Source organism: Bidens hawaiensis, unplaced genomic scaffold (assembly GCF_021521415.1).
Source record: "Bidens hawaiensis isolate Kalapana, Puna unplaced genomic scaffold, B.hawaiensis_p1.1 tig00040745_1, whole genome shotgun sequence".
Classification (NCBI taxonomy): Eukaryota; Viridiplantae; Streptophyta; class Magnoliopsida; order Asterales; family Asteraceae; genus Bidens; species Bidens hawaiensis.
The window spans coordinates 5840-22135 of NW_027505678.1; the positions used below are offsets into that span (position 1 = coordinate 5840).

Consider the following 16296-nt stretch of genomic DNA (forward strand, 5'->3'; position numbering starts at 1 on the left):
AGTTAAAGAAAAAAAATCAATCGTGAAATCAAACCGATGATCGGATTAAACGATTTTACGTTTCTAAACCGAACAATGAATACCCGTAAACTTATTACACAATTATCAATATATGTGTTTCTCGCTTCATGGTACAGGCACCCGTCTAGCAGAAATTAATGCAAAAGTGTTGTTGAATGAAAAAATCACGATTATAAAAATAACCTTCATAGTTTTCATTTAATATAATATACAATTTGATTTTTAAAATTTATTTATTATACCCTTCTTTTAATTTTTGACTATTATTAAGTATTAACATGACTTAATATGATATGTACATACTGATAATACTAAAGTCTTACAGCTGTATTAGAGGGTGGCACTCAAATAACCTTAGAATAATTAATTACATTTAATATAGAATTAATATAACATTCTTGCATTTTGTGCCCAAAATGATTTTTTATATTGTTTTTATTTTATTATTTTTCAATTTTTATTATTTTTAGTTGTGTTGTTTTATTAATATTCTATCTATATATTTTTTTAAACAATAATTTTAGAGCCGAGTTTGAGTTTTAAAAATAGAGACCAAACAAGTCGAACTCGAGCTCTGTGTAAGTTAAATGAGCCTAGTCAAGCTCGGGCTCGGCTCGGCTCGTTTACACCCTATGAAAAACCCCTTACCACCCGAGCAAACTCATGATAACACCAGTTAAATATTTATTTTGACATTTAAAAGTGACCAAACAAAAAATTCCTTTTAATAATTAACGCTTGTAGTATTTAATGCAAAAGTGTAAATGACAAGATTGCGTCTTAATTATAAAATTCAATTACAAAACTATCAATAATCACTGTAATAATTATTAATGATAGAATTTAATGCAAAAGTGTTATTGAATGAAAAAATCATGATTAGAAAAATAACTATCATAGTTTTCATTTAATAGAATATACAATTTTATTTTTAATATTTATTTATTATACTCTCTTTTTAATTTTTTACTATTATTAAGTATTAACATGACTTCATCTGATATGTACATAGTGATAATACTACAGTCTACAGTTGTATTAGAGGGTGGTATTCAGACAACCTTAGAACAGTTAATTACATTTAATATAGTATTAATACTCCGTATTACATTCTTCATTTTGTGCTCAAAATGATTTTTTATTTTCCTTTTATAATTTCTGTTTTTCCTTTTTTTATTTGTAGTTGTTTTATTAATATTTTATTGACATAAATTATAAATAATAGTTTCAGAACACATTTCAATATATGTTTGGAATATTACAAGTTTATTCATTTTCAGTTTTTTCTTTCGTTTGATATAGCAAGTGTAAGTGTTTTACTAATATTGCAACGAATCAAACTGATTTCGACCAAATTCATGTCACGTTCCCATTGCAAGGCGCATGTTAAATACTATAATTTCATTTAGCAATTAACATACTAACTTTTAAGTTAATAACACATGAAAACTTTAATAATAATAATAATAATAATAATAATAATAATAATAATAATAATAATAATAAATGCATTACCAAGTTCAACAAGTGGGACCCACCATTGAAATCTGCTGCAGAGACGGCAGTTTTTTTTCCTGACCACCTCTACTATAAAATTGTACATCCTCTCTTCTTCTCACTCTTCTTTTCCTTCTCTCTCTCATCTTCAATTTTCTCTCTCTAAAAGTAATAATAATAATATTAAGAAAAATAAAATAAATTAAAAGCATTGTAAGTGTGAATTCTCTGCGTGAATCAACTGAAAGTCTTCTCTTTCACACCAAACATGAAGATTTAAAGAATCTTGTTTTAGGGTTCTTGAATACCCCATGAACAAAGGTATGATTTTTACTTTGATTTATCAGTTTTTTCATTCAATTAAGATGTTATTTTTTGTGGGTTTTGTCTGGTTTTGCTGATTTTGCTTTTGGTTTCTGTAAATTCTTGTTTTTTAAAAATAAAAATTGGACCTTGACCCTTTTAGTCATCAAGAATCAAGATAATTATATGAAATTCCATCTGGTTATTTTATTTTTGGGTTTTTTATGGGTTTTAATTGTGGGTTTTGTTTGGTTTTATTGATTTTGCTTTTGATTTGCAAATTCTTGTTTTTTTATTAAAAAAAAATTGGACCTTGACCCTTTTAATTATCAAGAATCAAGATAATAATATGAAATTTCATCTGGGTATTTTGTCTTTGGATGTTTTATGTGTTTTAATTTGATAAATATGTGGAATTTTTTTATTAATTTTGTAACAAGATTCTAATTTTGGGTTTTTTGAAATTAGGGTTTTTTTAGGGGATTTGAATTTGGGGATTTATGGAGGAGGTGGAAGCAGCTAATAAAGCTGCAGTTGAAAGCTGCCATAAAATACTTAATTTATTAGCTCAGCCTAAAGATCATGTTCAATCACAACATTTAATGGCACAAACAGATGAAGCTGTTATTAAATTCAAGAAAGTTGTATCTCTTCTTGATCATGGTTTAGGTTTAACTCATCCAAGAGTAAGAAAATTGAATAAAGTTAATAACTTTATCCCTCAAAACATTCTTCAAGATAACCCGAACATTCAAGAACCACCGAAACCCCTTCAGTTTCACCTCACACCATTAAACCAGACTCGCGCGGTTCAAGAAACTGTTCCGAATGGCGTCAAGAACACATTTTTATCATCGAATAACCACCCGACATACCCGACGCTCGAGTTGAGCTCAATCGGGAAGAGCCCGGTTCAGATTGGGGGTTCTCAACAAAGCCCTAATCTTCATCTTAACTACCAGTTTCTCAAACAGCAGACCGAGATGATGTATAAGCGTAGCAATAGTGGGATAAATTTGAATTTCGATAGTGCGGTTTGTACGCCTACTATTTCGTCGAACCGGTCGTTTATGTCGTCGTTGAGTATGGAAGGAAGTGTGACTACTTTAGATGGGAGTTCTTTTCATTTAGTCGGGTCAACTCGGTCAGCTGATCAAGGTTCGCACCAACATAAACCAAGGTGTATGGTTAGGGGAGAAGATGGGAGCTTGAAGTGCGGGAGTTCGGGTAGATGTCACTGCAAAAAGAGGTTAGTGTCGGTCTTAGCTTTATTGCCCGTGACATTTTATTATCAATTTTATTACTGAAAATTTATGTTTGTGTTTTGTTTTCGGTTTTGTTAATCAGGAAACATAGGGTTAAGAGGTCAATCAAAGTACCGGCTGTTAGTAACAAGCTTGCTGATATTCCGCCTGATGAGTATTCGTGGAGGAAGTATGGCCAGAAACCGATCAAGGGTTCTCCTTATCCAAGGTAACTTCACTCAAATATTGGTGGTTTAATTTTACTTTTTAACAAATATTATGCAGTTTAATTTCATGGTATGTGGAATATTATTACATACTAGCATTCATCTACCATATTTGTTTGTGAAAATTCCCGTAATGTCCATTCTCCCAAAAGACATCACGGTTTTGTCTATTTTACTAAAGTTTTCCCAAAATGTCCATCTCATTTACCGTTGGCTGACTTGGCTCTTTTCTTATTTATTGTTAGACAACGGTATACTTATCCAACCGGTAAAATCCACGTGTTTTTTAAATAAGTTTATAATTGAGGGCCCACGTTATATACGTGACTACGTGAGCCTGGCTTTATATATGTTGGGCCGACTTTAAGTGTGAAATTTCTAATTTAAATCTTGAATCTTCAATTTATAGTTTTATAAAATTTTCGATATACCATTGCAGTATGATTATTTTATCAAACACGTCGACATAAGCTTTACTCAAATCCGAGTTTAGTCAAATTTAAATTGAAACGTTTGATATAAATTTGATCCGGCTCGGTATTGAGTAAAACTTATGTCGACCCATAGATAAAAATAAGCGCATCGCAACGATATATTCGAAATTTTATAAAATTATATATGTTTAAAAGTTAGAAAAGGAACACAAAAAATAAGAGTAATATCAATTATATATAATTTTAGTATTCAAACAAATTCTTCATCAAAGAAAAAAAGGTGTATGGCTTTTTTTATGTTTGGATAAGTTTGGACACTGGTTTTTAACAATAGCATATGATGCTTATAATTTATGATCGGATGACTGTTTTTTCAGTGGACGTTTTGGGAAGAAAATATATTTAAGTAGACAAAACCTTGACTTCAATCACTAGAATGGAAATTTTGGGAATTGTCCCTATTTAGTTTGCATTAACTCAAGTGCATGATATATGCAATTATGTAAGAAAAAAACTGTTTACAAAAGGTGGTCTTATTAAAAAGCATGTTCTTTATTAGTTGTTACTTGTTAGTTACACATATATAACATTTATGGATTATTGAGTTCACGTTTCACTAGTAGGGTAGAGCGTGAATATCGGAGGGAAGTGGTATTAATGAATCTAAGCAGAGTGTTGACAAATTTAATTATTGAAAAAAAAAATTGATAGTGCTCACATGAAAACACACCCCATGTAGTGTTGACGGTCAGTTTTGGTAAAATGTTTTCTTCTATTAAATGGATACGGAAGTTCGAATCAATAATGTTTAAAAAGAGTATACGTGAACCAAGAGAAAGTAAAAAGCAAATACGCAGTATGACACGAGCTTGTGTATTGTCTCAGTTTTTATTAGGGGTGTGCACAAAACTGAAAAAACCGAACTGAAAGCGATAAAACCAAACCGAATTAGAAACCGACGGTTCGGTTTTGAACTTTAGCAAAAACCAAAATATTGGTTTTGGTTCGGTTTTGTATTTTGTTAAGAACCGAAAAAACCGAACCGAACCGAAATAACCAAAAAAATTGAAATAACCATAACATCTTATTCGTAACCACTAAATCAAAATCTACCGACGACCATTTGATTAGTTTTAACATATGGTTAATAACAAATATATTTGGTTGCTACATATGGTTTTTGATTTTGATTTTAGATTTAAAATGTCTCTTTTATTAGCTTTTAATATTTGAAGCCCAGATATTCAATATTCTATTAATCTTAGGTCAAGTTATTTTTGGCCAAAACTGTTTTTCCTCGATTAACAAAACCGAAAAAACCGCATCCAAAACCGAACCGAACCCAAAACCTAAAAACCGAAAGTTTGGTTTTTGGGTCGGTTTTAGTCAAAAACCGCACCGAACCGCACCACGCACATCCCTAGTTTTTATTTAATGTACTCATGTGTATAAAGACAGTTTAATTAGAGGCGGCAAAATGGACGAGTTGACAGATTGGTAATACGCTCGGGTCGAAAACGGGTCATATTTATAATGAAGGTAGAAACAGGCTGGTCAAAACTGGGCTGGGTTGACCACAAATTCCAATATTATCACAACAATAAGTATTTACATTAAAAAAAAATACTAATACTTAAAATTTGATCCAACTAAAGAATGTTAACTAAAGATTCTAGACACAATCTCGTTACATTAATAATCAAAATCTTGATATTAACCAGTTGATCTGTTCTTTAGTGTTTTTTTTTTAACTAACTTGTTTGAGATTATGTTTTTTTTGGTTGATTACGAACAGGGGTTACTACAAATGTAGCAGTATGAGAGGCTGTCCCGCAAGGAAGCATGTGGAGAGGTGTTTGGATGACTCAGCAATGCTTATTGTCACATATGAAGGCGATCACAATCATTCAAGGGGCGCAGTACCTTCTCAATCGGCAAACACATGAAAGAAAAAGGAAAAGGAAATCTTTTGATGGAAGAAAGCGCAAGAAGATCGATGTTGTTTGTTGTCTGTTTTAAGTTGATCGCATTTGGGTTGGTTTTTGTGCGATTTTAGGGGAAATATATGGGGGGTTGGATCAAATTGTCATATGGGATGGTTGGTTTTTTGTTTAAAAATATCAACTTAGACTTTTTTTGGGAGTTTTTTTTTATGTTGTTTTGGTGCATTGCGTATTTGATTGGCTAAAATGAACCCCTTTTGTTGGGATGAAATGATGGTTAGTTTAACCCTTAAGGGGGTTCACACTTCACATATATGTGCCTTTAAAATCTTGCTGTTTTGGTGATGTGAAAAGGATGTGGCTTGGTAAGAGCATGTGATGGGCTCGGTACCAGTACAGGGTACCGGTAACTCGCCCGTACCGAAATACCCCCCCCCCCTCCTCTCCAAACCCAAAAGAAAAAAAGAAAAACCCAAAGTGGAAACCGAACTATCGGTAAGGTAACGGTACCGAAAATGCTAAGTACGGTACGGATCCTGAAATCTCAAAAAGTGAGTACTGAAAGTATCCTGTCTGAGACCATTTGCTCATCCCAAACTTTAAGTCATTCAAGAGTAATGGAAATTAGAGGTACATAAAGAGTACTGAAAGTTAGAGGACCGGTTTCGACGAGTTAGACCGCACCGGTTAACCGGTTAATAACCGGAAAAAACCCGATTTTTAATAAAATAATAAAAAAAAAATCAGTTAAACGGTTTATAACCAGTTTTGAATTCAATAATATAAACCAGTTACTAACCGGCAGTTAGGATTAGCTAGTAATCGGTTACATTTTCGGGTACGAACCGGTTAGAAACCAGTTAACCGGGTTTTGTGTGTACTAAAGGAAATGATGGACCAACCGGATCATCGGGTTTTGTGTGTACTAAAGGAAATGATGGACCAACCGGATCATCGGGTTTTGTGTGTACTAAAGGAAATGATGGACCAACCGGATCATCGACGTAAGCCCGCTTCTGGGCCAGGCAACCCGGCCCAGACTACATTCAATACAGGCCCATGTCCATTATGTTAAGCTAGCATGTTTACATGTTCATAGTAGTTAATTAGTTGTTATGCATGTAGATGGTGGTTAATTGCAATTTCAGTATGTCATGTTTGCCTTATGTTGTTGTTCCATTGTAAGCCTATAAAAAGCCTTTTGCCAAGTTTTTCTCCATCTCATCTCTATATAGTGTTTGCCTATTAGGAAAGAACACAAGTACATCACTATATGACATAGTATATGTGTATCAGTGTATGTATAGGAGTTTAGGCTTGAGCACAATTGTTATAACTGATAGGAGTTTAATATTTTTTAAAATCTAGCGAAAATTAACCCTTGAGATGCGACGAGGACGTGGGTGGAACTTCGTTGGTGTCGGTTTGATTCGTTCGCTATTGCAACTGTACACACCAATAAAATATATGTCGAAACATAAATAAAAAGAATTGTTATTATTTGAGTAGTCATCTTAATAAAACTAGCAATTATTTTTTATGAAAAGAATTGTTATTAAGTTATTAATGGATAGATTTAACTAAATTATTAAACTTAGGTGCTGGAATTGACAAATAAGCAACCCCCATTAACAATATGACCAAGCCATTTGCTTGGTTAAGTTGTTTATTAAACTTTGGTGCTGGACTTTTGGTTTGTGTAACAACCTTACTTTACAAGCCAATATTTCGCATTTATTTAATTTTAAATTCGGTAACTTGTATATGACTTTGATTGTTCCACTTATCGAAGAACATCCACAACGCTCCCTATGTGGCAACGTTTGGATTTCCAAACCTTCTTCAATCATAAATGACATCATTGAAGAAGTCCGTCTCCCTCGTCGGTCAATTTAAACTCAAACACGGATTATTTGATGGGGGGCTCGTATTTAAAAAATATAAATTCATCCCTTAAGTGGTTTAAGTATTTTAAAAGTTTTTAAAATTCAAAAATATTATTGTTTCCGAACGGTAAAAAAAAGGAATATTGGTTTTTAATACTCTCAACTTTCACCATTTGGTTAATATCACTCTCAACTTTCACTTTGTCTCCCACCACTCCCAACTTTCAACCTATTTGTTTTTATCACTCCCCCGTTAACTGACAACTAACGCCGTTAGTGAAGATGCTGACGTGGCTTTTTCTTAATTTTTTTTAATTAAGTCAGACATGAGGTGACATGCCTACTTGGAAATTACCTTTTTTTTAACACAAACACACACACATATATATATATCAAACATCAATAACAATACTTAAACAAAGCAAGAGATTCAACAATCTGCAAATCAACCTCACCGTCACCATCATCATCATCCCGCTCGTCACCACCGGTTTCTGAAACCTGAGCTCCAGATTCCGATAGCCCCAGAATCACAAAACCCACCTCTCATCATCTTCAGTTCCAAAAATCTCATCCAAAAGCTCCGGATACCAATTACACCAGCCATCTTCAATTCCAGATCTGCTAGCCCCTACAACACCTTATGGGTTTGAATTACATCTTTATTCATAACCAAATTCATATTCTTATTATCCAACTTTGAGCCATATAGAATCTCATCATCATAACTTGGAACCCTAATGGTATCAATCGAGAGGATATCCGGCAACGGTGATGATTTTACCAGCGGGAGGACATCGAATGGAGTACAGATCGCCGAAATCATCGTCTTCCACTAGATTATTAAACTAGGGAGAAAAAAAACGCTAAATTGGATTCCGGTGGTGAGTCATACGGGTTATGTGGGTTGAATCATGACTGGTGTGATGGTTTGAAGATGAATGATAATGTGGAGTGTGTTAATTTTGATATGGATTTTAGGGTCTAATGGTTTTAGGGTTTGAAGTTGAATTATAATGTGGATTGTGTTATAGATGTTTGTTATAAATAGAAAAAAGGTAATTTCCAAGTAGGCTGCCACCTCATGTCTGACTTAATTAAAAAACTAAAAAAAAAGCCATGTCAGCATCTTTACTAACGGCGTTAGTCGTCGGTTAACGGATGAGTGATAAAAACAAATAGGTTGAAAGTTGGGAGTGGTGGGAGATAAAGTGAAAGTTGGGAGTGATATTAACCAACGGGTGAAAGTTGAGAGTATTAAAAACCAATATCCCTAAAAAAATTACCTTATAAATTATTCAATCTTTTCCATATATTATTACTACCTTTTATCAAACATGTATCCAATCGTCTCTAAAACCTTTCAACCCCTTTCATAAAAACGGCCACACACACCTCGACGAACCAATGTGGTAACAATTTTTCGGTTATGAAACCACTTCCACAAGGTTTATAAAAAAACCTTTCGATTGTTGAGTCGAGCAATACTTTGGTTGGCAAACTGGACAACGTTTTGGTTTGACAAACGTATGGCTCTCCAGTTTTAGAACCAGACAACGCTACGATGAAGATGGCCAAGTGCATGACAGGTCGAAATGCAATCCATATCGAGAAGGGTTTAAACCGATCAAATGACGATTACCGCTAAGTAATCAACCTTTTAGTTTGTGTGATATTTTTCATTTGTGTGTCGTTTTATTTTATTCACGTGTCCTTTTAATTTTATTTATATAACAACATTTTTATCCCCGTATTACGGGGGTCGTTTATAGTATTTGTTTTTAATATTTATTTATTTTTTGAATTTTTATTTTTTTTATCGTACGAAAGTTAATAATATTATGGTTTGATATTAAATTGTTTCACAAATAAATGAGATGTTATAACCCGATTTAAAATCTATATAAGTTTGATGGGACCCAAGACCCGTTTATTTTTTTTACTATAAAATTGGTTTTATAATTATAAATAACATATATCTTTTTTTAAATAAATCATATATTAATTTTTAGTATATTCCTACTTTATAAGATTTTTGTATCAAATATTTGGTGAGATTAGTTTTTGATTTAATGAGATGTTATAACTCGTTTAAGAAATATCCGGGTTTGATAAGACTCATACCCGTGAATTCGGGTCAAATGCATGAGAAACCTTCATTTAAAAATCAAGCAAATCTGGTGACTCCAAAAAAAGGGAAGCGACCACATCGCGACACGTATGATTTTTATGTTTTCGTTTATATATATTATTATAGATAGATTCTATTTTCATTATTTATTTAATTTTAAATTATATTACTTAAATTATGTACAAATTAGAAAATATTATTTGATTAGTATAAATTAATTGTAGAAATGTGTGATAATGTGGTGGTTTTCGCACGTTTGATGTTTGAAACTGGATATGGCAACAAATGTGACGATTTGTGAGCGTCCTAGATTAATTATAGATGCTCTTAATGAACTTAAACCGATGTTCACCCAATACCTTAATTAGTAATTGGGCCCACTCCAATTAAATTATGCGTACATAATACATTAGTTTACACTATTAGGTCGTGTTCGTTTTACATAATGAAATGGAATGAAATTGAAATTGCAATTGTAATTGTAATTTACATAGGTTTGAAATTGGAAAGAATTAAATTTGGAATATGAACATCCCAATAGCAATTGGAATTGGAAGAAAATGAAATCCTATTCCATTCTTTATGTGTTCGTTTGACAAATGAATTGTAATCTATCACCACAAATATCACCTCATCTCCAGCCAGCCCGACCACTTTCAGGTCAAAATCCCGAGTTGCGTTCGGGTCTACATTTCGGTCGTGCTCGAGTTGACTAATCGAGTATACGGTCTTGTCTACGTTTTGTGTGGCGTTCGTGCCGAGGTCGACAATGCGAGTCTACGTTCCATGTCGTGTCTAGGTCGACGTTCCATGTCGGCAGTTCGATTGCGTTCGGGTCGACGCATTGGAACGCTTTCTTATTAACAATTGGGTCGCATCCAGGTCGACAGTCCGGGTTGCGTTTGGCTTGGTGATGCGGACCACGTTGGGCGACTGTGCGGGTCGCATTCGGGTCGACAAACTGACCCCGAGAGTTGAACTAGACGCGCTTTCACGTGGAGTGTTGAACCGAAATGACATGGAGTGTCGAACCGAAGTGAACTTACCTCGAGCATCAAACCGAAGTGAGCCGGAGCGTCAAACTGAACGCGAACTGTCCGAGAGAGTCGAACCGAACTGACCTAGAGTGTAGAACCAAAGCGAAATCGTCAAACCAAACACAAACTGACCCGGGGCTTTGAACCGAATGCGAACCAATTCATAGCACCGATTGAAAGCGCTATGACCCGGAGCATCGACCTGGACACGAACATACCCGAAGCGTAGACCAATCAAATATTCTAATGATTTTACTTGAATTCCTTCACATTTTAGAATAATTTGGAATTCCTTTATTTAAAAGAATTTGAAGGAATTGAATTCCAATTCCAATTATTTGTCAACCGAACACCTTAAAATGAAATTAAGAATTCAATTCTAACGAAACAAACACACAGTGTTATGACATTTTAATTCTAAATCTTTGAATTCCCACAAATAGAGAAAAGTGGGTTTATGAAGGCTCAACGGTATAAACTGGACCAATTAAGGTGCGATACATAATTGTTGTCCAAAACAGATGAGCAAACTTCGTTTAACAAATAAAAGGCACAATTTAAAAGATTCATACCGAAATAGAACTATTAACGATGACTATACGTATATGTGATATCACAAAGTGTTTAACATGTTTAAATAGCCGGTGACTACTAGAAACCCAACATAATAGTTATTCGAAGCATAAGGAAATATATTGTCATAAATTTCAATGCTAATAGTTAACAAAAGGATTGCATACGAAGAACGTAACGTTACTCTAAGTAGCATTAGTCTAACGAACGGGTTCAGGCATACGACATCAACCACTCAATCCGCCCAATATTTCTGATTAAATAAACAACCAACACAATAAACTTACTTCTTTTAGTTATCACCTTAGACCAATGGTGAATCTAGAAAGTTTCATTAGCGAGTGCAAAAAATAGGTCATTTTAGAAGAGTCAATTCATAACATGTTGATGTACTAAAAGTAGTCAAATAATTATTAACTAAAATTATACTAATCTAGACATTAAGTAATACTCTAGGACCTTAAACTACTAACCGGCAAGTGAACCGATCGAATCTAGTACAGCTAAGTAAGTTCGGATATCGAACCCACGAGACTCTTTAAATTACGAAACTAGCAAACTAGACTCAACTACAAGACACGACTATTAATTAATAATATTTGAAATGGGGAATTTAATACTAATAATTAAAACTTAATAATTAACTAATGATTACTTTAATTAAACTAATAATAAACTAATTAATAAAATAATAAAACATAAACCTAATTATTATAATAATAATAAAACATAATCATTACTTATTAATTAACTAATAAAAACCTTAAACCTAATTAATTTAACTAAAGAAAATAATTAAGAAAACTTGGATTGATTCAAATGATAAAGATAACTACCCAGGCCAGAATCCCCAAAGTTACGGTTATTAATTAAATGGAAAACTCACGTTATGGAACTGGGATCATAAAATAGACCCTTAACAGAAAACCCGAACAGGATCCTTGAGCTTCAAGAAGACGCCTATGGATTTCTAACAAGTTTTAAGACTCACCAGTTTTATATTAAACTTCCTTAAGGTTATTTAATTGCTTATGTCTAAGTATCTTTTATGACGAAAAACCTACCTTACAGCGCGGAATTCAAAAGATAGCAAAACAGACCCAATTAATTTAATAGACTAAGCTGACAATCAAACCTAGACGGACTCCTTACGAATAACTAAATATAGCAATCCCGACAAGCAAAGATCTATCAACAACCTATCACCTTACAGCTTTCTAGGCTGGCAGTTCGCTTTTATCTATTTAATTGATTTTATTGCATATTAATCACAAACTAGCCAATAACACATAGTAAATGACCTAACAAAACCCTGTCATATGAAACAATCAACAAGGGCAATGTGAAACAATAAATTCAAGTAAACAAAACCAAGCAATCAAATGCATCAATTAAATCAAACTCAACTGTTTACTTAGAACATAAAATCCATAACGAAACGAAATCCAAATAAAATCAAACCGAACTAAGGTTCATCACGACCTAGGTAGTTTATGGAATTTAGCATAGCATCATAAAGTCTAAATCAAACAAAGCAAATAAAACTGAAAACATGGTGAAATAATAAAGAACGAAAGATTAAAGGTGATAAAACCCGTATTCTTCGATCTTAAACGTCTAGCTCTTCACCGGATGTTTTCTTACCTTCAAAATCACCACAAGACTCGTAAGATAGCTCCATGAACTCCCAAAATCGGCTGGTGGCTTTCAGGTCATGCCAGGTTTAAGTTAAAGGTGTTTAAATACCCAAAACAAGGCCCAACTAGTCGCAAAAACGAATTAAAAACCCATCAGTGACCCCTAGGGGCCGCGCGGCGGGAAATAGGGTACCCCTTCGCGCGGCGCGGCGTGCTTATTCACGGGGGCCAGTCAGACCGGCGGTTCTCTGTTCTGATCCTTCCTGATGCGTTCCGAATCTCCGTTTCGGCTCGTTTTTCGCCCTTTTTAATAACGATCAAATCTCGGAACCTACGACACACAAAAACGTTAGTAGTATACAAATCTGACTAAAAACGAACAAAAACAATTAAAATATTAAATAAAATAAACAAGGGAAACATATATATTTAGCATTATATCACATGTCATGTCAAAACTTGTCGGCAAAAAGTTACATTAATTTGTAACGAACTCTACGAGTATAACACGAACTTTAGTAACAGAATAAGCAACTAAACCACAAGTTTTGGTAGAAGATGCAAATTGGCTAATTCACCATGCTTCCTAATGTCTCAATAACTAATGTTTGTTACATGTTGTGTTTTACTTTGATAAGTAGTTGTTTGATATTACTCAAATTATGTTATCAACTTACAACTAGAGTTGGACCAACACCAACATACACTTCATTATATGTGCATAACCACCAACAAAAATATTTCCTATTTATGAGTTTGAATTGCTAATATCATTATTCTCTTAGTACTTTAGATATGCTTTGTTGTAGACTTTATTGCCTTGTCTGGTTTTACCTATAAGGATTTATTGAAACTTATTTAATGTCTTAGCTTACATGTACATACATATTAGCCATTTAAACTTTAAAAATACCTAAAAATCATAGAAAACATAGGATTGTAATCATTAATCTAAGCACACTAGATAAATTAACATAATTATACTTAATTTAACTATCTTGCCCAAAATGAATGAAATCACTTACGATAAATTAGGCATTTCAGAGTGTTCATCTTTAACAACTTTACGACCAACTTATCATACTCAATTTTTATCCGTTTTCAAAAATTCTTGTAACCACTCGTTACCCAATCAATATAGCTTAATACAAGCTAAAAAAATTCCGTAAAAACCTTAAAATGCTATCAAAACCTCTTCAAAATGTAACCACATACGTTTCCAAACATATGTTTTGACCATCACCGATTCAAAACCAATTATCTCCTAACTTACTCATCGTTAACCACAATGTAAATATTCATTATAAAGCTAACTTAATTTCCTACATGAATAAAAAAACTTTATAAATTTTTATCAAGTGTAGGTTAAGTTATGATAAAATGAATCAAGCATAGAAACACATTGATATAAAATATTGATTACAACTTTGATCCAATGCTACATCCATCTAGTATTACAACCGTAGATTAAAACAAATCAAACGGATATTATTTAAAATAACACCATCCGTGTAGTAAACCTATCAGCCAATCAAATTCCAGTATCTCTCATTAAATCCACTTTATTCATCATCTTCTTCACACCACCTGTAATTTTAGATCTACTGTCAAAAGTCAAAAAGTCAAAACCCTAGGTTAAGTAATGGCGACTGAAGAACCAGTGGTGGCTACGGAGGTTGCTCCGGCGGAGCCGGAGGTTGCCGCGGCGGAGGATGTTCCGGTTGAGACGGCGGCGAAGGAGACGAAAGGTAAGAAGACGAAGAAAGCGGCGGCTGTTACGAAGAAGCCTAGGAAGCCAGCTCAGCATCCTCCGTACTTTGAGGTAATTGATTGCGTGTTTTACCTAATTTTGTTACTGATTGATGAATTTGAGCTGATTTTGTGTATGATAGATATATGGAATTGATTTGATAATGTGAGTAGTTGATGAATGTTATTAGATGGTTTAACTGATTTTGTATTTGATTGATGGAATTGACTCGTTATTTGACCTAATTTTGTATCTGATTGATGAGATTGACTCATAATTGATATACTTTTGCCTAATTGTTGAATTGAGCTTATTTTGTGAGTGATTGATGAAATTGACTAGTTATTTGACCTAATTTTGTATCTGATTGATGAAATCGACTCGTTATTTGACTTAATTTTGCATTTGATTTATGAAATTGACTCGATATTGAACTAATTGTTGAATTGAGCTGATTTTGTGAGTGATAGATGAAATTGACTGGTTATTTGACCTGGTGTATCTGTTTAATGAAATTGAGTGAATGCTTTAGCTGAATTTGCAACTGATAGTTGTAATAAGCTGATTTTGTGAGTGATTGATGGAAATGACTCGTTATTTGACCTAATTTTGAATCTGTTTGATGGAATTGAGCGAATGATTGAGCTGAATTTGTAACTGATTAATGTAATTGACTCGATAATTGACCTAATTTTGTAATTAACTAATGAAATTGATTCAATAATTTAACTGATTATGTAATTGTTTGATGAATTTGACTATTTATTTGACCTAATATTGTAATTAATTGAATGCAGATGATTACATTTCGGTTATAGGCTTATTTTGACCTAATTTTGTAACTGATTTATGAAATTGACTTAATTTTGTTAACTGATTGAATGAATGTGCAGATGATTAAGGAAGCAATTGTGACATTGAAGGAAAGAACCGGTTCGAGTCAGTTCGCAATCGCAAAGTTCATCGAAAAGAAGCACAAGAACCTTCCAGCCAATTTCAAGAAGATACTGCTGACTCAGCTCAAGAAGTTTGTAGCTGCTGGTAAGCTGGTCAAAGTCAAAGCCTCCTACAAGCTGCCATCGGCTAAATCCGAATCAGCTCCAGCCAAGAAGAAGCCAGCTGCAAAAAAAGCCCCGGCTAAGAAGAAAACACCGGCAGCTACAAAACCTAAAGCCGCAGCCAAGCCAAAGGCCAAAGCTCCAGCCAAAGCCAAGCCAGCTAAGAAGGCGAAACCGGCTGCAAAAGTGAAGCCAGCTGCGAAGGCAAAGCCGGTTGTGAAGGCGAAACCGGCTGCGAAGGCCAAGCCGGCTGCTAAACCGAAAGCTGCAGCTCCTGCTAAGAAAAAGGCTGCTCCAAAAGCCAAGCCGGCGGCTAAGGCTGCAAGGACATCTACCAGAACCTCACCAGGGAAGAAGGCTCCGGTGGCTAAGAAGGCAACTCCAGTGAAGAAGACACCGGTTAAGAAGGCGGCTCTGGCTGCGAAGAAAACAGCAGCGCCGAAGAAAGGTGGGGCGACTATAAGGAAAGGAAAGAAGTGATGAAATTTCATGTGCTTTGTTTGTAGGCATTTAGTTGTAAAGTTTGATTGTTGGGTGTATCTATTGATGGGTATG

The 16296-nt window shown here is 34.0% G+C and overlaps 2 protein-coding genes across 2 annotated transcripts; both read left to right on the top strand.

The window, feature by feature from the left end:
* Positions 1-1616: 1616 nt before the first annotated feature.
* Positions 1617-5805, top strand: LOC143614700 (putative WRKY transcription factor 21). The gene is made up of 4 exons (XM_077088057.1): positions 1617-1839; positions 2290-3070; positions 3169-3294; positions 5522-5805. Exons 2-4 carry the CDS (start codon positions 2322-2324, stop codon positions 5670-5672), a joined length of 1026 nt encoding a protein of 341 aa, XP_076944172.1. The 5' UTR covers positions 1617-1839; positions 2290-2321; the 3' UTR covers positions 5673-5805.
* An 8690-nt stretch (positions 5806-14495) lies between these two features.
* On the top strand, positions 14496-16296 carry LOC143614697 (uncharacterized). Its single transcript, XM_077088054.1, has 2 exons — positions 14496-14755; positions 15577-16296. The coding sequence occupies exons 1-2, from the start codon at positions 14576-14578 to the stop codon at positions 16219-16221; spliced, it is 825 nt and encodes a 274-aa protein (XP_076944169.1). The 5' UTR covers positions 14496-14575; the 3' UTR covers positions 16222-16296.

Excerpts from the sequence above, each read along its gene's own strand:
- LOC143614697 (XM_077088054.1), top strand. The coding sequence starts at position 14,576 with ATGGCGACTGAAGAACCAGTGGTGGCTACGGAGGTTGCTCCGGCGGAG. Across the intron at positions 14,756-15,576 it reads AGCATCCTCCGTACTTTGAG|ATGATTAAGGAAGCAATTGT; the intron begins GTAATTGATTGC and ends ATGAATGTGCAG.
- LOC143614700 (XM_077088057.1), top strand. The coding sequence starts at position 2,322 with ATGGAGGAGGTGGAAGCAGCTAATAAAGCTGCAGTTGAAAGCTGCCAT. Across the intron at positions 3,071-3,168 it reads AGATGTCACTGCAAAAAGAG|GAAACATAGGGTTAAGAGGT; the intron begins GTTAGTGTCGGT and ends TTTGTTAATCAG. Across the intron at positions 3,295-5,521 it reads AAGGGTTCTCCTTATCCAAG|GGGTTACTACAAATGTAGCA; the intron begins GTAACTTCACTC and ends GATTACGAACAG.